General features: G+C 32.1%; 1 protein-coding gene across 4 annotated transcripts in view; it reads right to left on the minus strand.

The window, feature by feature from the left end:
* LOC111623976 (eukaryotic translation initiation factor 4E transporter-like) overlaps positions 1-20,610 on the minus strand; it is a 106,468-nt gene that overhangs the window by 65,499 nt on the left and 20,359 nt on the right. For all 4 annotated transcript variants that reach the window (XM_023366741.1, XM_023366751.1, XM_023366757.1 and 1 more), the window contains exon 2: positions 6,341-6,450. In XM_023366741.1, coding sequence (XP_023222509.1) covers positions 6,341-6,450 — 110 coding nt within the window. The remainder of the gene's footprint in view (positions 1-6,340; positions 6,451-20,610) is intronic.

Genomic DNA, 20,610 nt, shown 5'->3' on the forward strand with positions numbered 1-20,610 from the left:
TCTTTTTTAATTCTTTGAAAAGGAATTTTTTCCATTTAATTTTCTCGAGTGTTTCGTTGGTTATGATTTTCTTTTTAAATGTATTTATTTATTTCTAAATGTTTTCCTGGAAGATATTTATCAATGAATATTAATTAATAGCATAGACCAGAGGTGGGGAACCTTTTTACCATTAGAGGCCACATTTAAATTAGACAGCAATAAGAGAGGCCGCATAAGCTTATTGACCTAAGAAAGTGACTTTTGTGAAATTATTATAGTTTTTCTATAGATTTAACAATTTATTGCATTATATAGAAAAAATAAAATATAATACTACAAAATTTTAAATATAATATACATATAAAATAATATAAAAATATTATAAAAAAATACAATAAAAAATATTTTTTTATTCACTAAGTTAGTGACTTATTTGGCTTTGTTTTTTGTTTGACAGTAATTGTATATTTGGATCAAGCTTCGTAACACACAGCTTTAATTGATCCTCTAAATGTGCATCTGTAATTTGCGTTCTTAAATTTGTTTTTATTTTTGACATGAGAGAAAATGTTGTCTCGCAACAGTAGGTACTTCCGAAGCAGGAAAGTAAACGGCGAGCATGTTCTCGAAGGCATGGATATTCAACAGCATTTTTCCAGATTTCTATGGGATCCTTTTTAGCGTTAAAAAGGGATTTGATGATACTATCTTCCCCTAAATCAATTAACTCCATTTGTAGTTCTGCAGGAGCCTCGGATATATCTATTAAATGTGGTTCAAATGCCAGTTTCATAGCAGGAGTGTGCTCGTCAAAATCAGAAAATCTATTAGTATACTCTTCTATTAAACAATCCAAGANGTTGAGAGATGCGAGTCAGAGAAGCCAAAGCAAGGTGTGACACTCAAATGGGAGATCTGAAACCGAGTTTTGTTTACTTCTTAGACAAGGTAGTTGGCGCTGCTAGCGCTTTTTAAACAGTTTTTTAAAAAATTAACATTTTTTAAAAAACTGTTTAAAAAATTAACATTGAGTGTCCAAGTCTGAAATGGATGGTCTGTGGGCCAGAGCCTCGCTCATGCGTGTTAGAGTCCGTTTCAGACTAGTATTCTGACGTCATGTTACAATATGACTGTCTTTGGCGGGATTTTTCGCGCAACTGTCATGGTGTTGATGTACAATAGTTGTTTGAAACAAACTCTACCATTTTGTACTAGGTGGCAAAGGGCCGCACAAGAACCTCGCAGAGGCCGCAGGTTCCCCACCTAGGGCATAGACCAAGGGTGGACAACAGTTTTTGCCCCAGGCCGAATTAGAAAGAAAACTTTTTTCACGGGCCAAACCAGAAGCTGCCCTAAGAAGATTTTGAGGTGGTGCGAGATCTCATTGTGGTTTGTACATAGAGATTACAGATACATTTTTCACATTATCATGCTTCATCAACATTCTACGTTGTACTTACTAGATTTGTAATGGAGCGTTAACTCTAAACGCACAGTGAGTTGTTGACCCCCTTTTTTTCTTCAGGCGTCAGAATTTTTCTTTGAACTATTTGGACTTGAGTAGCTAATATTGAAAGATTAATCGCAGGCCGCAAAAATTCATTAGACGGGCCAGATCCAGCCGCATGTTGGCCATGCCTGGCATAGACATTAGATAATCTGCGAGTTCGTCCACTGAAAGGTCTCGTGTAATAATAATTCCAAGAGAAACAGTAAAGAAGAGCACCCTCTAACTGCCCTCTGTCAGTCAGAATAGAAAGAAAAATTGATTTTTCATGTATTTCTCTACAATACAGTTACATAAGAATTTGAAAACTAAATTAGTTGTATTTATCTTTATAAATCAGTAAAGATAAATTGCAAGTAGTAGGTTATCTTTAATTACATTTTTAACAATAATGCTTTGACAATCAGCAACCAACAGTTTCTATTTAATGCTATTAAAATATACAAACTTTGAATTTGGGCAAATATAAACATCTTAACAAAAAACCCGATACATTATAATAAAGTTAAACAACTGCCGTATGACATCGGGCTAAATAACAGCTATAATAATTATAACTTACTGATAAATTTGATCCTAGAGGAAGGGACCTTACCATATTTTATTTTGCATTATACAAAACACTAAAATGCATATCATAAAATAAAACATACAATTTAATTTTTTTGTATAAAGCAAAATAAGTTAACCATGACAACTAAAATAAAAAAGATTAAAAACCTGTTCTTAAACTACTCAGTTTGTTTCATGGTCATTGGTATTTGAAAATGAAATAGAGGTACTTCACAAAATATTAATGCATAATTATAGACTTTAAAATTAATAAATATTGATTCATTGTCATCTTTGTAAGCATATTACACTTAAAATGCCCAAAATTTTTTTTCCAACAAAAATGTTAGACTAACAGTTGAAGGGTTTGGGAGTAAAATAATTTTAAGTTTATAACATATTAATAGAAATGAATCATGCTAACAGATAAACAACATTGTACTTCAATTTAAATATTATATCTACTTTGTAGCTGTAACATGTACTTTATTCTGATTAAAGAAAACAAAGCAGAAAACTTCATAGGCCATTAATTTTCATATTTTCTCTAAACTTTCATTATGGTACTTACCATCTTTTATACCTGAACCCAATTATAAACAAGCTGTGTGTGCATCTATCTTTTTAATAAAATGAAATCTTAACCTTAATTTCATCAATATAATAATATTGCAATTATATCCATAAAGGTGGAAGTTTAATTACTAATTTCCTCTAATATTTTTGAACTAAATTGTTCAATAATAGTCAGAAAAATCACATTTGTATCATTATGTTTTACTAAATATTTTATTGCAAATTTAAAAAAAATAAAACTGTTCTAATTATGTTTAAATATTATTTTCTTCTTATATAAAATATGAAAAGGAAAAAAAACATAGAAAATATATTTCAGAGGGCTTAAAAATGAATTTTTAGTATTCAAGATAATTATAGAATTAACATTTACAATTTTGCAACAATAAGCATTATTTCTTCCTTATAAATGCCATCAAATATATTGCACATGCTAAAGACAAAATAAGATGCTCAAGGCCATATTCACCAGAGTTATTCTGTTAAATGTGACAAACGCAGTTGAATATTACTATTTTTATTTACTTACTAAGAATATTGCTTTTCAGTTTTCTTTTGTTATTAAAAATGTTAAATGAAATGGGAATGACTATTTAGTCTCTTTCATTTTCTTACATCTATTTTATATATTTATTTCAAATTACATGGGGCTTGGGCCTACATCACTTAATTCATTTGCTACTATTGCAACTAAAAATTTTCTTTTATTGCTACTCATAACATTGTCTTTATCAACAAATCTTACACTGACAATCAGATAAATCATTCAGCATTTCCTAGAAGACATCCAAGCCATACCTCCTCAATTATCAGATATTCAGATAAAATATCTGTGCCTCTGACATTAATGATCCATCATAAAAACAGTTTTGTCAATAAGATCACATGATTTATAGCCTTCATTTACAACAATAGACTCAAACTAATTTATAATGTTTATGTAAATAAAGATATAGTAAATTAGATAGTATTCAATCTTGAAAGTACATACAAGTCAAAAAACAAGTCTACATTTAAAATGAAGTATTTTATTATTTTTAAAACTAAAATGATTACTTTTAGAACATAAAATTTATAAATTTATAACAATAGTTTTTTAAAAACTATTGTTATAAATTTATAAATTGTATTACTGTCTCAATCAACTTTCACACACTTCATTTCAGTGAGGATGGCAATGAACTACTCAAATGAAAACAAAAGTAAAAGAATGAATCATACCATTAAATTGTATTTTTTTCATTCTTATTATGATAGTAATTTCAATTTGAGTGTTATTAGTGTTTTCATATATTTAGATGTGTCAGCTTAACAATAAGCCATTAAATTGATTGTTTATTAATAAAAAATATTTCTCTCTCTTCAAACCTACTCTTTAATGAATACCTTTGTTGGCTAAATGACCAGTAGTAGGTAAAGATAAGGTAGTAAAGATGTTAGCTTGCAACTCTGCAGAAAACATCTTTGATTCCCTAAGATTGAATCCAAGTGGAAAGCCCCAAGAATTTTTTATGGGTGGCCTATCCTGAATATATTGGGCCCTGTTCCTTACAAGTGTGTAACTAGACCAACTATAGTAGAAATGGCTCTAGCAAATTGTGGGGGATTAGAGAGTATCCCAGAGAAAGAGTGTCTGAAAAACCAGCCTGTAAAAAATTTTTGAAATATAATAGAATACTATTAAATAATGTATGTACAAAACAATACAAAAATATTCAAAAGTTAAGTGTTAAAAATTATATATTTAGATAGAAAAAATATAAACACTCAAACTGCATTTCATCATTTGGAATAATGGGCAGGTGTGGCTAAGCCCTCCTGGCTGTCCTCTAGCTACAGGTGTGTTCCCTCATTACTTGGCTGCCCCACTGTAATCTTGGCTAGATATATGATGGGCTGGAAAAGTTTTCTTAGTGCTCATAGAGGAAAAAAAAAAATAATGAAAAAAAAGGACTAATCTTATAATTATTATTTATAAATAATGAAATTGTCAGATTAAATTTCTAACAATTCTTGTATTTGCAAAATGGGTACTTCACAGATCCAATATTCTTACAATGAATGTTATCAGCTTGGATAACTGCATCAAGTTTGAGACATTCACTTGATAGCCATCACAATTCACATAGCCAATAAGGACAATCTGCTCAATGATAAATGTCCAATAAATGGGAACAAAAACATAAAACAAAAATAGACATAAAAAAATCAATAAAAATAAACTGATTGAAAGAAATATTTAGTTGTCGCCAAGTTGTTAAATTTGGTCTGAAAAGAATATAAACTGATATATTAAGACTGATATTTATGAAATTTGCAACCTTCAAAAAAAAAATATTTCAGAAGTATACACCCCATATAAAGAAAAACTGAAAAATGATCAAATTAGCATTTAAAAAGAATTTTGCCATTCCATATTAAATTTCTCATATATAATGACTAATCAAAACATGTTATAAAAGGTATATTATTACCTTGTTTAAAGTATTTAAATTGCATATATAATTTTAATAATATTTGAAATGTTAAGGTAAGTACATACATAGTTAGAGAAACAAATTATTATTATTTGGGAACTATCAGTCAGTATACTTGACATTATATTCTAAACTGAATAATCTATGTATTTTGATATGTTGTAAATTAAAACTTTTGGAAAAACTATCAATATAATCTAACAAAAGCTATATATGCCCATTAAATTAATTAAGTTTCACTTTCACATTCCACACTTTCATAAATCATCATCATTGGCTAAGGTTATATTGTAAGTGCTTGCAAGTAACATTAGAAAAAAAACGACAAAGCATTTTTAGCTTTAAAGATTTCTTTGTTTCAAATTACAAATCTAGTATTTGTAAATTTCCAAAAAATTAATGAATCCCCAACTTTACACTAAATGTAAGTTTCCCTGACTTTTACAAAATTCCCTGTCATTTTCCAGTAAGGAGGAACCCAGAAATATGAATAGGTCAAAAATATTTACAGAAACTAAGAAAACACACAAATTTGCCAAGAGGTTTTCCTCTAAAAAATAATTATGCTAAAGAAATGAAAAAATGCATGTAGATTTTAATATTGGAGAAAGGTATCAAATTTGATTGTTTTTTTTATCTGAAGTTACCTACTTCCACACTGAAGTTGGCAGTTACTGTCACAGTCTATAGATAGTCTATTTGTGTTTATATTGACTTTCTTTGGTTCATTTCTCAAAATAAAAGACAAAAATCAGCACAGGTTCATTTTAGGAACAACAAAACTGAGCAAAAGAGTGGTAAAAAAAAAATACCAAAACACCCACATCTGAAAGTTATAAAAGTAACTTATAATTAATTACCAGGATATTAAATAATTTCTATTTGAAGAAAATGTTTTTATTTGATATTTAATTATACACTATGCAGATTAGGTTTTTCCATTTTGTTAAAAATAGGGATATTTTACTATATTTTCTAATATTTACAAATATTGTGTGTTTTCATTCAAAAATAGTTTTTGAGTGAATTAAAAGCATTAACTAACCTTAAATTATGTATTACACCTCAATTCTAGAAAATACTCCTTAATTATCTGTAAAGGGGTAGGAATAAGCATTCAGTTTTTTTTCTTGCAAACACTGACCACACATTTTTAAGATAGTGTTTATATTACAAACTATATTTGTTTTCTATTATTTTTCTTATATTTAAAAAAAAATTGCATATTTATAAAACCTAAGTTTACCTTAGTGTACTGATACATTGGAAGAGGAGGTGTACTTCGACTTCTTCCTGAACTTCTTGAGGATGGTCTGCTTTCCATTTCTTCCGTATGTTCACTTTGACTTCCATCTTCTAAAAGTGTAAAAAAGAATTTACTAGTTGTCATTAAGAAATACATACTTCCTTATGCAAAATAATATTCTTACTATATATATATATATATAAACAGAAATTATAATAAAATAATTAAGATCAATTTAAAATATGATTTTGAATTCCAATAATTTTGATTACATTTTCTAATTAATATAGAGAAGAACTTTTAAATAAATTAGCACAAACTATAAAACAGAATACAAAACATAATTTTATGATATAAATTTAGGAAAAAATCAATATGAAGGCATTTCCTGATGAAGGCCGATAAATTCAGTGACCGAAAACGTTCGACATGTATTTTTTGATGTTTATTTGCTGGAAATTTTGAATTTAGGTGCAATTTGTGAATATTACAGTTCCAGTTTTTGGTGAGAGTGTATTTATATATGTAATTGTAAACAGAAAACTATTAACACCTAACATGAATATTAAAAAAAGAAATGCAATAAACTAGATACTTTAAATACAAAAAACCAGAAACCTTTACAATTCACCAATTCTTTTCTTTTTTTGTTTTTAAAAAAAGCTAGTTAAATTAGCTGAAAACGTTTGTTTTTTCTAACAATTAAATGCTAGATTGTAAAGATTTTGGTTTTTATACATTTTAAAGGACATATCGCTACTTTGGAAGAAAACTGGCACAACTCAAAATAATCAGTTTTGAGAAAATCCCATGCAAAGATTTAAAGTTTAACTGAATATCACTTATCTCCCACGTAACTGCTCCCTAGTGGCCAAATACGCAAGTTACTTTTGTGACACTCTTCCACATAAAAATTTACTACATTTTCGTTTTGATTATGACATAATCGAAAAACCGCACTTTTTTGAGTTATGTCGGTTTTCTTCCAAAGTTACGATATGTTTGAAATATATTTTTATTTTGCATTTCAAACATTTTATTACTGATCTAAAAATCAGTAATTTAAAAATTAAAGTAACTGGAAATCATTTTAATTTTTAAGCTCATAAATTTTATAAAGTATCTGAAAAAAGACTGAAGCTACTAGCAACCTAGAAAACAAAAAGTTTCTTCATGCAAAGGTTGTAAAGAGGCAAGTAGAATAATTCAAATACAGAAAAATTGTGAAGTTGACAAGTGCTCAAGCAGGCCATTTGATGCTGCCTCCCTGAGCAATAAAAGAAATGGAAAAGCTTTATGAAACATTACTGAAAGATTCAACAGCTAAGCAGATTACAGAGACACTGGACATGTTGAAAACAACAGTTAATTGTATTCTAACAAAAAATTGACAATGAAGAAAGTTTCTACCCATTGGATTACAACTTCTGATATTTGACAATTTTTTCACTATTTGAAGTCAATCCAGAAGACACTGCAATGACTTGTAAAAGTAGATGAAACTTTGATCCACCACTTTTCCAAAGTTAATGCAGTTGAACAATGAAAATATTTTGATTCATCCAGACCAAAGAAAGCAAAAACTCATTTCCAGTGAAAAGGTGATGGCAACATTTTTTTTGGAATGTAGAAGAGCTGGTGGTAGAAGATTATCTTGTAAAGGATCAAATCATCATTGGACAATACTACGATAATCTAAGAAAACTTTGATTTTGAATACTGAATACTAGGGAAAATTGTTCAAAATATTTTTTCACTATAATGAAGATCTAAGCCAGAGATGGGCAACCTTTTTCTATGTAAAGGCAGCATTTTAAAACTTTTGAACTGACACAGACCGATACAAAAGAAAAGAGAAAAAAATGCAGATAAATCACAATTATTTATTCATATATAATTATAAATTAGCATATGTATACTTAATTTAGCTTCTGGAATTGATGTAAATATAATATATTGGAGATATTTGATTAAACATTAGTCACTGCTAGTTTTAAATTAGTTTCGACGTGTCTGTTAGCCAGTTTCTTGTTTTAATTTTTACTAAATTCATTGCAAAGAACTATTCACATTTTAAAACATTTTGGTTTGAATTTTTGCTGCACACTCCCTTAAGCTGGGAAATTAATATATTTATTCATATTTTAGGCGAAGTGGACTGCGGGTTGCCAATCCCCGCTCTAAGCCATCCATCAATAACTGCTGTGACTATTCTTCACAAATGTTAAAACTATTACAACTCTCCCCAGCCACTGGATTATGCTCTTTCAAACTATCATCCAATCTTTAATCCAAAAAAATGACTTGTCTAGCATAATTTTAACACACACACACACACACACAATAAAGCTATTTATAGCAATCTTGCTTTCAAGTTTGCTATAAATACTCTCAAGTATTTTTCAAAATTCTCAAGTCATTTTCTGAAAACCTTTGAATCTATTTCACCAATAGATGGTTAGACAAATTACAGAATTAACAGCTATTTTAAATCCAGGTTAGCAAATTTGCATTCCACCATTTTAAAATTAAACCATTAATCATGACAAGTACAGCAGATGATCTATTCTATTTTTTAAGGTCTAAAATTGTCCTGAAATATACTTATCTTATCCAAGATATACTTCTGTTGCAAAAGTTTATTGATGAAACTCATTGTCAGCAGTCTTGATATTAGTCTAAGTCTAATCACTGAATATACAAATATCCTATCACTGTCTATCACCAAATCTTTTTAAATTTATTATTTGTATTCTCAAAAATCCAGCAACAAGTTGCATAACTTTCTCAGCAAAAAACAGGAATGTTAGCACAAAATTAAAATTGTCTGTGGTGCCATCTGTTATGAGATTTTGTTTAAAAAATAAATTTTATATTCTAAAATGGCAAAAAGTTTAATTTTGAAAATACAGATGAGTTTTATAAAAAACTGTAAAATGCTAAATATAAAATCTTCATTAAATCCAACTCTACTTGAGATATGATATGTGATCACCTTCTATCTCCCAACCACCTCAACCTTTAACCATCAAGATTTAACAGCATCAATGCCTCTTATATACAAGTTACTATGTTAAATTTCATTTCTTACTCTTTACCCATCCTGAGATATTAAATGAAATATACACCAATGTGTACACACATCCACAGAATTTTTTTTTGTTTTTTTGACTTTTTTTTGGTTCAGGTCCAAAATGTGGGGAATTGCAAAATAACCCAGAGGATCAAATGTGATACGATTCCAATATTTTCCCATGTTATATATGTAACAAGCCAGAAAATTAAAATGCAGAACATGAAAAATCAAACAAAATACTTTTAAACACAGTAGCAAGTTTTTTCACCAAATTGTTTCATTAAATATTTTCAAGTTACAAGACACTGTATTAATGCATTCAAGTCAATCAACTTGAATTGACAACACTAATATATAGGGAGGCAAAGTACGGTACTTTTAGGACTGCCCTTGTAAATGACCAGTTATGACAATAAGAACTTACAATAGACTAGTTATTCACACCAAGTGATATTAATAAGTAGTAAAACTCACTATATGTGGCGTTATTAAGCGTTTTTCTTTCGAGCACTTTCGACGAATGTATTTCCGTCGTCTTCATGCAAATGTTCCAGACAGATAAGAACACATACAAATTTAAATAAAACGATTTTTTTTAGTTCAGTTAACTATATATATAAAATAAATTTTGTGTACTTATGCATGAATTGTCAGAATATTGATGAACCTGTTAGTACATTCGTCTATTCAAGTGATTGCTTTGATGCTAATTGTATGTGGCTTACTACCTATTCTTGAATAATGGAGTCGAACAATGTACAATCTAAAGCTAAACTTAACAACACACAAGATTCACAAAGTGGCCTAGCTTTTGTTCTTGGGCCAGTAGAGAACACAATACTGAAAGAGGCAAGTTCCCACCTATGGAAAATACTTGACTTGGTACCAGAAACTTACCGGTCAAATTTAAAGATAGAGAAGTATAAGAAGATCTGGGAAAGTGTTTCACAGCTACATAGCTGTGTCAGTCAAATATATGGAATCCTTAGGGAACTCAGAACAAAACCCAGCCCCCCACTAGTATTTAGCAATGGACAGTGGATCCAACCAATCTATGCCACTATTACAAAAAGTAACAGACCAATTCAACCAAGCTAAACTACGACAGTGGTTGGTAAGTCATTAAACAGAAAACTGCAAAGAGAGGGTACTGTTGGCAGCCATACTGTTCTGATTTACACAAAAGAAAATGTGGACCCCAAAGCAAAATGGATATCAAAAAAGTTAAAGACAATTCTAAATACAATTGAGCCTCAAAAACCCTGAATTAGCATAAGGGCAATAAAGGACGTGAGAAATGATGGATTTTGAATCCAGGTTGGGAATCAGAAACAGGGGACCTTATAAATGCCATCAAATATATTGCACATGCTAAAGACAAAATAAGATGCTCAAGGCCATATTCACCAGAGTTATTCTGTTAAATGTGACAAATGCAGTTGAAAATGAAGATATTCTCCCCTATATATATATGAACAAATCAAAGAACTGCAAGTACTTTACAAACAAGAATTTCTGTCTGTGTGTGTTGAGTCAGCACTGTTTTGAATAGAGGCCAGATGAAAGAAAATTGTAGGCACATGGTCATTATAGTCACCCCAAACAACAGAAGAGCAATTGTAGATCTGCAATGTAAAGGCCGATGTAGGTCTGAAACACCTACATTGGCCTTTACATTGTCATGGGCCAATGTAAAGGCCGATAACTACATTTCCCTAATAAGATGTTATAACTGCTGCGGATATAGCCATTACACCAAAAACTATATAGAATATCTCACATGCAGTCACTGTGCAAAGCAGTATAAATATGCACACTGCAACTGACTAGATAGACCACCCTGCTGAATAAATTGCAAAATAGAGAATAAATCTGAAGAAGGCGGCTATAAACTCAGAACAGATCACAATGCATTTGATGCAGGCTGCCCAATTACAATCCGAACAAAGGCATCAATGATTCAAAAACCCAACTATGGCCAATAGAGGAAATCAACGTAACACACAACAACTATACAACACAAAGCTAAATGTACTCCAAATCAATCTTCAAAGGACCAAGGCTCCAACTTCCCTCCTGCTTAAAACAGCAGATTGGAAGATAGATGTTATAATAGTACTAGAACCATACCGTTATAAAGACTACTTTCCACATTTTGGAAAACGGATGACCTTCTCCTCACTTAGATATACAGTAGAGCATCGATTATCCGACTCAGGTTGGTTGGATAACCGAAAAGAAGGAAAAAAAATCCATTATTAGTATAGTATATTAGTATATCCCATGTAATTAGTTTATTAGTATATCGCTATTAACCAACTTCGCATTGAATTTTCATCAATATTTAGCCTAACAATTTTTTTTTTAAAATAATAATCGTTGCTATTGTATCGTTAAAAATTATTTTTAAATTATTTTATTGCTCACGAAACAAACAACCACTCATAATTAGAAAATTAAGTCTCGTTTAAATATTGGCCTCCCTTCAATGGTCGAGCCGTTGATGCCAGCTAAAACATGCAAATATTTAACAAAAATAATATTAAAGTAGCCAAGATGTAGCCAAACATTGTAGTGCCACATCACTAGCGGACATTTGAAATTTGCTGACTAGAACGGTCGGTTAACCGATGTGACGGTTAATCGGGGGGGGATAATCGATGCTCTACTGTACAGTACTTCTAAACCAAAAACTGGTATCTTCATCTGCAACCCAAATGTGGACACTCAATTCCTTCCCAACCTCAGTTCTGAATATGCTACTACCATAGCCATACATAGTAACAGTACCAATCCAGCTTTTCTTACGTCCATATATTGTTCTCCATTCCAGAACATTGGAGCCCTGTTGGAAAAACTGGAGAGAATCAGTTCCTGGACCAATGGTCGGCTGTGGCTAATAGGAGGGGATGCCAATGCTAAGTCACCAGTATGGCACAGTGATCATACTGGTGACTTAGCATTAGCTTAGAATTTGAGAAGGGCATGGCCCAAGGGGCCATGCCCTTCTCAAATTCGCCTCCACAAATCAACTGTTATCTAACAACACCAGCTCCTTGTCAACCTATCACAGCAGCAGGGGTGACAGCTGGGTGGACATGGTGCTTTCAAACAGAAACATGAACAACCTTATTGTATACTGTAGCACACAAGACTATCCTATAACCAGTGATCATAGATACATTAAAACTGCTTTAAACCTTTTAAGGCAAATCTGTCCACACTGACAATTATGTAACCAAAACTAACTGGAATGCCTTTCGTGAACAACTTAAATGCTCCTGGAAAATTGAAAAGCCTGTAACTGAGATGGACAAAAAAGACATTAATAAGTGTGTCACCCACCTAAACAATTGCATAAAAATCTGCTATTACAATATCTCCCACCTAACAAAAGCTAGAACTTCAGTACCATGGTGGGACAGCGAGCTCACAACTGTAAGAAGAGAGGTTAGAAAGTTAAGAAAGGCATACCAAAAACAACATGACAGTGACTTTCACAACACCCTTTGTGCTGCCTATATCAACAAGTTTGATAACTACAAAACCTTAATTAACCGAGAGAGACAAAGTTTGGAGGGAGTTCTGTGAGCAGTTCGATAAATCCTGGATCAACCCCTATAATAGCAAGCATTTCATCAATACTTTCAAAAAAATTTTTTCCACCGAAAAGAATTCCTTCTAGCAGAACTCCCTCCAAACTTTGTCTCTCTTGGTTAATTAAGGTTTTGTAGTTATTAAACTTGTTGATATAGGCAGCACGAAGGGTGTTGTGAAGGTCACTGTCGTGTTGTTTTTGGTATGCCTTTCTTAACTTTTAGACAGATTCAAAATCAGGAACAGGTCCTAATTTTGAATCTATCTTATGAAACTAACTTCTGTGCAATAATACCAGATTGTATACTACATTGCTTTCAAAAAAACAGTGTAAAATGGGCATTCCCTTGCCAATCCACAAATCAGATGGTACCCTATCTATCTCCTTCAGTGACACAATAAAAACCATCTTTGACCACCACTTCCCCACTGATAACCAAACTGATGACAATAGTGTGCATAGAAAAAAACAGGATCTCTAGAATTGCCCCAAATATATGTGACGATCCTTTTTTCACTTACAGTGAAGTTACCAAAGCCTTTAAAAAGATAAAATAAAAAAGGCCCCTGGAAAGGACACAATAACGGGCAAAATGACAAAGGAAACATTCAAAGCACTTCCAACATTCTTTGAAGTACTATATAATCAGTGCCTTCAGATTGGATACTTCCCTGTTGACTGGAAGTCTGCCTCAGTCAAACTTATACCAAAGAACTGTGAACAACTACCCACTAGCCCCAGAGACTACAGACCCATTTCCCTTCTGCCAATCATAAGTAAAATTCTGGACAGACTTATCACCAACTACCTATGAAGAATAACTACATCAACATCCACCAACATGGCTTTGTTCCTGGTAGGTCAACTATCACAGCCCTGGCCTTGATCATTGATTATATTGAAAAGACCAAGAAAGATGGTAAACACACTGTTCTAATTTTCATTGATTTCCAAGGAGCATTTGATAACTTACAATGGCCAGAAATCCTGTATCGACTCCGTGAATATCACTGCCCTAATAACATCTTTAACATCATGAGTAGCTTTCTTGAAGATAGGTACATTGGCTTTTATACGAACAATCTCTCTTACACTCACCAAGCAGCCAAGGGTTACCCTCAGGGGTCTATGGCTGGCCCGACCCTCTGGACTCTGGTTCACAATGACCTTCTGAACATCTGCAACAGGATACCGGGCTTCTTGGTGCAAGGGTATGCCAATGACACAGTGGCCCTTGTTTCCGACAAAAACTCTGGCAATCTGGCCCGTCTATGCAACATCATAATAGACACCATCTACAAATGGAGCACTGATAGTAAACTGCCTATAAATTACAGCAAGTGTAAATACAACATATTTCCAAAAAACACTAACCTTCAAAAAAGCCCAACCACTAAATCAACAATACAAGAATCTCTAGGGTGAAGGCTTAATGTACCTTGGGATAACCCTGGACAAAGCACAGACAACATTTGCAAAAATGCAACAGTCATCTCCAACAAACTGATTAGTATAGCAGCCAATAACTGGGGGATCAGATATAAATAATCCTGTCAAATATATCTATTTGGATGCCATAGAGCCCATTATACTTCATGCTGCCTCTATCTGGGGTAAGGCCACCTACAAGCAAGCAAATATCAAAAAATTTAACAAAGTCCAAAGAATTGCAGCATTACAAATTGCCAAGGCCTACTGTACTGTGCCCACCTCAGCCCTTCTGGTCATAAGCAGACAATGCCCTCTATACCTTAAAATTAGAGCAGCCATGTGGTCTTGGAATCTCAAAAACATGACTGACCTCTCTAACTGGAAAGATAAAATTCAGCATAAATAAAACCCTTCCAAACCTTTATGATAAAATCTACCAAGACCTCATTACCAATGGTAATCGAGAAGAAAATTCCAAATGCCTATATATAGATATGACTCTTTCCATGAACATCCAGGACCTCACTTACTATGATGAGAATGACCAAGATTGTAAAATCTACACAGATGGTTCCAAGCAAGAGGATCAAGTGGGTGCAGCTTTTATCATGTACAATAAGGCAGGCAATATTACTCACTGGTCTGCTTTCAAGCTCACAGGCAAAGATCTTGGCCATCACCAAGGCACTCCATCACATCAATGAAGACAGCATTACATAATAATGACAGACAGCATTAGAGCTCTTTGCTCAATTTCCAACACCAACAACAAAGGCTGCAATGTTACACTACTCAGAAAATGCTTATGAGTAATAACCACCACCATCACATCACCCTTAACTGGATCTGTGGCCACTTTGGGGTGGAGGGGAATGAGGCAGCCAACGCTCTCGCCAAAAGAGTTGCAATCTCATCCCTTCCTTGTTTTTACAGTAAGATACAACCTTCCACTATCCATAAATAGATATGTAACCAACTTTTGCAAACTTGGCAAGAAGACTGGAACAACAGCAATACAGGCCGTCCCACTTATAGCTTCATTCCATACATTTCTGCCAGGCTGAATTGCAGGCATCTTGTTCCCAACTTTGCCTTGACCCAAGTTCTCACTGGCCACAGGAACTTCAAGACTTACCTCCACCGATTCCAGCTACGGGACTGTGAGACCTGCAGGTGCAACACAAACACCAAACAAGACTACCTTCACCTATTGTTTGATTGTCCACTCTTCAACAGCAACAGTGAAAGACTCATTGAGGCTGCACTTCATAACAACCATAACTGGCCATGTCCTCTACAAGCCCTAGTATATAAAAAAAGACATGTACAATCACCCGAATAATTATCTGCAGAGCAGCAAAGTGCTTACAGAGAGAACGAGAAACAATTGGTCAGTGGCATAATCCTCATAGCCTTGCAAATCTACTGAACTACGGTGTTAACACCACACGTTAATAAAAATCACTATGTCTGTGCTTTTAGTGTAACCCTAGGAATGTCAATTGTAAATACGTTTGTAACCTGATAATTTTTTCGGGCTGCCTGCAATCTGGAACGTAGCACCACCCTGTATCTAGTTTATGCACAGTTAATCTGCATACCGTATATATGTTTGTCACATGTAACTACATTTGTACTATCTGCTGTTGTCACAGCATGCCCCATGTAATTTCTGTACTATTGTTAATCTGCATAATATACATATGTTTGTCATCTGTTCTTGTTTGTGCTATTTGTCAGACAGCACTCAACATGTAATTTCTTATACCAATATTAATCTGCATACTGTATATATGTTATTACCTGTACATATGTTAGTGCTATCTGCGATCTGTAACATAGCACTCCTGACATGTATTCCTCTAACATTCTTGTTATTGTATTTTCTTCTAAACATTTTCTTATAAAGCACTGCCGATGACACCCGTGGATCCTAACCCTTTCTTCATCCCCTTTCCTTTCTCATCCCCACCTCCCATCTTCCCCCTTTTTCATAACACAGGTTGTACCAGAGTGATACCTGTCTTACTACTACTACTACTACTGCTACATGTCAAACAAGTACTGATATGTGTAAGATGTTCAAACACACACACGCACACTTGCAATTACAGCTATTTGCTAAACAATATCAAAAGTTAGGTTTATTTTTGACTGTACTAAATATATACACACACTCCAGACACAAACAAATAATTTACTAATGCTTCCTTTCTCATGTTAGAAAATTCTTTAACATTTACACTTATTCAACTCCAAGTTGTTTTCAAATATCATCACTTAAATGAATTATCAATCTGAATGAATTATTCATGACAGTTGTAACCAATGATAATAGCAAAAAATATTTAAAATTGTTATAAAACAGAAAAAAAATCAAAGTATTTTTATTTAATTTTTATGCTATTAAAAATAATAATAGTTATCTATATTTGTAATAATACAAAGACTATTAAAGTTATTAACAATATCAGAATTTATTTATTGTAAATTACATTCTCAACTTCAAGATCATTTACAGCTAGATGATTTTTAAATAAATTCCTTCATATGTCCCTTTGAAAGAGCAGGGATAACACCACCTTGGTATGAACTGTTTGACAGAAATTTTAATGCCATACAAGACAAAGTAGAGGCACTTGAGCCTCTTAAATCTGGAACCAACCTCCTCACTGCTGGGTCTATAAAGATCTACCAGAAAAGCTTGGCAATTGATGTAATCTGCTATATATTCAGACAACTTACCAAAACTTTGAAAGTGGCTGACACATTCTCTAGCTAATTGCCATGGAATCTCATTAAAATAACATTACCTCAAATTATTTTATTACTGTTAATAATCACTTCTTGTCTTTTTATTTATTTATTTAAATTTCATTTTTTAATATAAAATAAAATAAAAATAAATCAAATAAATAAATAATGTTCAATTTGGTTATCCACAGCAATGTGTTCTTGTCTGTTTTTCCCGAAAATGAGTGAGGTAACTCAAAAGTATTTGAAAGTTATGCAAAGGTTGTTTATATACCCCATTAAAGTATATATCATAGTTTTACAAGTGCAGTTTCACAAAATATTTTACAAGAAAAATCAAGAAACAGACTCAAAAATAAAAACAAATTTTATTATCTAATTTTACTTAAATCCAAAAATAAAATTAACAATAAAACTGAACTTAATTTTATCTAGAAAACATTAAAATTAACTAACACAGATACAACTTGTTCATTGATTAGTCAAATTTCATTTTAAAATTTAAATTCAGTTGTCATTAGAATAGCATTAAAAATAAACCAATGGTTTAATTTTTTAGTCTATGTCTGCATTTCATACATAAAATAATGTAAAGCTTTGGTTAATCTCTGGAGAAAGTTTGAAATAGGCTTAATATTTAACAAATTTTGAAAATAGTTACAGAAGTTATACAGCCTAAGTAAACAATAAATGTATCACCACCACAATTTCTCCCTTAATTTACATAAGGCTGATGAAATGTCACTGTAATTTCAGACTAATCAGTGTAATAGCCCTGAAACATGGATAAATATATATCACAGGTGCTCAAACTTATTTCGACCGCCGCCCACTTTGAGATTAAAAAAATCTGGTGCCCTCATATTTTTTAACTTATCTTTTTACATTACCATCTGTTGCATATCTTAAAAACAGTTATTGCAAATATAATGTTTAAACATGCATCATTATAAGGATGTGACCCATATCCTATTTCTGAGATCAAAAAATGTTTCAATGAAAAGAAATAAAACTCATATTTAATCACTGAGCCTTCTACTGCCACCCTGAAAGCCTCCAGTGACCCAAGGGGGCGTTATTGCCAACTTTGAGAAAGGATGATCTATATGGATTATATAAACTTCTTTATACAGTAATACCTTGGTTTTCATTGACTTCAGTTATCATCAATTTTTTCTGCAAAAAACGTGTCTCAGTTTTCGTTGGCATGCCCATGTAACTTTTCTGCTAATTTTGTGAAAACAAAGGGCAACCCACGCATTTTCCTTCTCAGTGTGGAATTGTTCCTCGTTGCATTACCCCATGTGTCTAGCCAAATAATTACATTGCTTTCCTTTCCTTTTAGCTCCAATCATGGGACCAAAGAGAGTTTCCAGAGTCAACAGCCCTTCCAAGGCGGCCAGGAACATGACTAAGTTGAAGAAGGAAATCATTGAAAAATTCAAGAGTAGCATTAAGATTACTGAATATGATTTTGCATAAGCTAAAAATTTGATTTTCTTCACAAAATCAGTAGTTTCCACTTTTCTTATTCACAAAACTTCTTTTATATATAGTAATTTTTTTTAACTGTCTCAATAAAAAGAAAATTGGTGTTTAATGTTTTAAGAGTTTTCAATCTGCTAATAGATTGGCTTCAAGTCTATAAAGCTTAATATTGTAATATACACATTTGATAAAATTGCCAGGGCAATAATTGTAAATTCACAAAAAATATAAATGACTATACAATAAAATGTCATCTTATGTCCTTTTTCATATCTCAGGAAAATAACAATCTTATGGCAGAGTCAACCTTTATTTAGATGCTACATCTATCTATAGCCTGATTATTTTGTGAAGTGCTTAATACAGTGCTGAAAATAGGAATGTCATATATGCTTCACAAACTTAAAGCATGTCAATAATAAGATCTAAATAATTAGTAGTTTCCACTTGTATATACAGTAATACCTCAACTTATGCTACCCCAATTTACGCGAACCCGGAGTTACGCAATTTTCAAATCTCTTCGATTCGTCTTTTGTTTGAGCACCATGCAACTCTTGATTACTCACTCCCCCCACATTATTGTTTGGCTTACATGTTCGCACGGAATCGACATATAGCTACAATTTATTTTGTGTTATTTATTTCTGTGTTTGTTATATCTACGAGAGACTCTACTATGTCATCTAAACAAAGTAAAACTGATTCTTCTGCATAACACAAGAAATGAAAAACTTTATCTTTGGAATGTAAAGTTAACATTATTAAAGACTTCGATACAAAAATGAAAATTTGTGAATTGGCAAAGAAGTTTGATCTATTGGAATCGACGGTCAGAACAATTATAAAAGGTAAAGAAAAAATTCTCAAAGCTGTAAAAAATGCTCAATCTTTAAATTTGAGCATCATTCACAAATGTCATGGTATTATCCTTGAAATGGAAACAATGTTAAAATTATGATGTGATAATAGAGTAAATGTGAAAAATTGTATAATACAGTAGAGAGTTGATTATCCGAATCAATTGAGGACTGGGGTTGTTCGGAAAATCGATATTTCGGATAACCGATTATGTACGAAAAAATTATTAACCTATCCCATGTTGAAATTTTTCTCTGTTGCATGTTGCTTCGCATTGAATTTTTGTCGATATTAAGCCTAATGAAGACTATTGTATCGTTAAAAATTATTTTTTTATTTTGTACAAACAAAATAAATATATTGAAAAATATAAAAACAAAAAATTATACTTCAGAAGTTAATTTAGTATCAAAAACATAAAATATTTGAGTAGCCCAAGACAGCCAAAGATTGCAGCGCCACAGCACTGGCAAAAATTTAAATTTGCTGACTGGAATTCTTTCGGATAATTGATGTTTTGGATAATCGACGCTCTAATGTAATATAATTTGTCATACATATGTATTATCTAAGATTTTATTAAACATTTTTTTCTAAATTGTTTTCTTTAGTCTCCAACCCCAATTAAAAATTATTTGTATGTATTTATATACGAAATTATACCCTGACTTATGCGGTTATCGCTTGGTCCCACCTATCGCGTAAGTTCAGGGTATTACTGTACCAATATTCAACATGCTTGTGAAAAATCCTGGACTAAANTTTTCTTTAGTCTCCAACCCCAATTAAAAATTATTTGTATGTATTTATATACGAAATTATACCCTGACTTATGCGGTTATCGCTTGGTCCCACCTATCGCGTAAGTTCAGGGTATTACTGTACCAATATTCAACATGCTTGTGAAAAATCCTGGACTAAATATGGAAGGGCATGGTCTCCAACAAGAGAATTCTGTTTATATGTATAGCATCCTTTTAATCCAAAAAATTTTTCTTGGTAGATGATCTCACAGCTTTCTGGTCAGAAAATTAGTTTTATTTCAAAAATTGAACTACAAAT

Source organism: Centruroides sculpturatus, unplaced genomic scaffold (genome assembly GCF_000671375.1).
Source record: "Centruroides sculpturatus isolate CEXI.00-Female unplaced genomic scaffold, Cexi_2.0 scaffold49, whole genome shotgun sequence".
NCBI lineage: Eukaryota > Metazoa > Arthropoda > Arachnida > Scorpiones > Buthidae > Centruroides > Centruroides sculpturatus.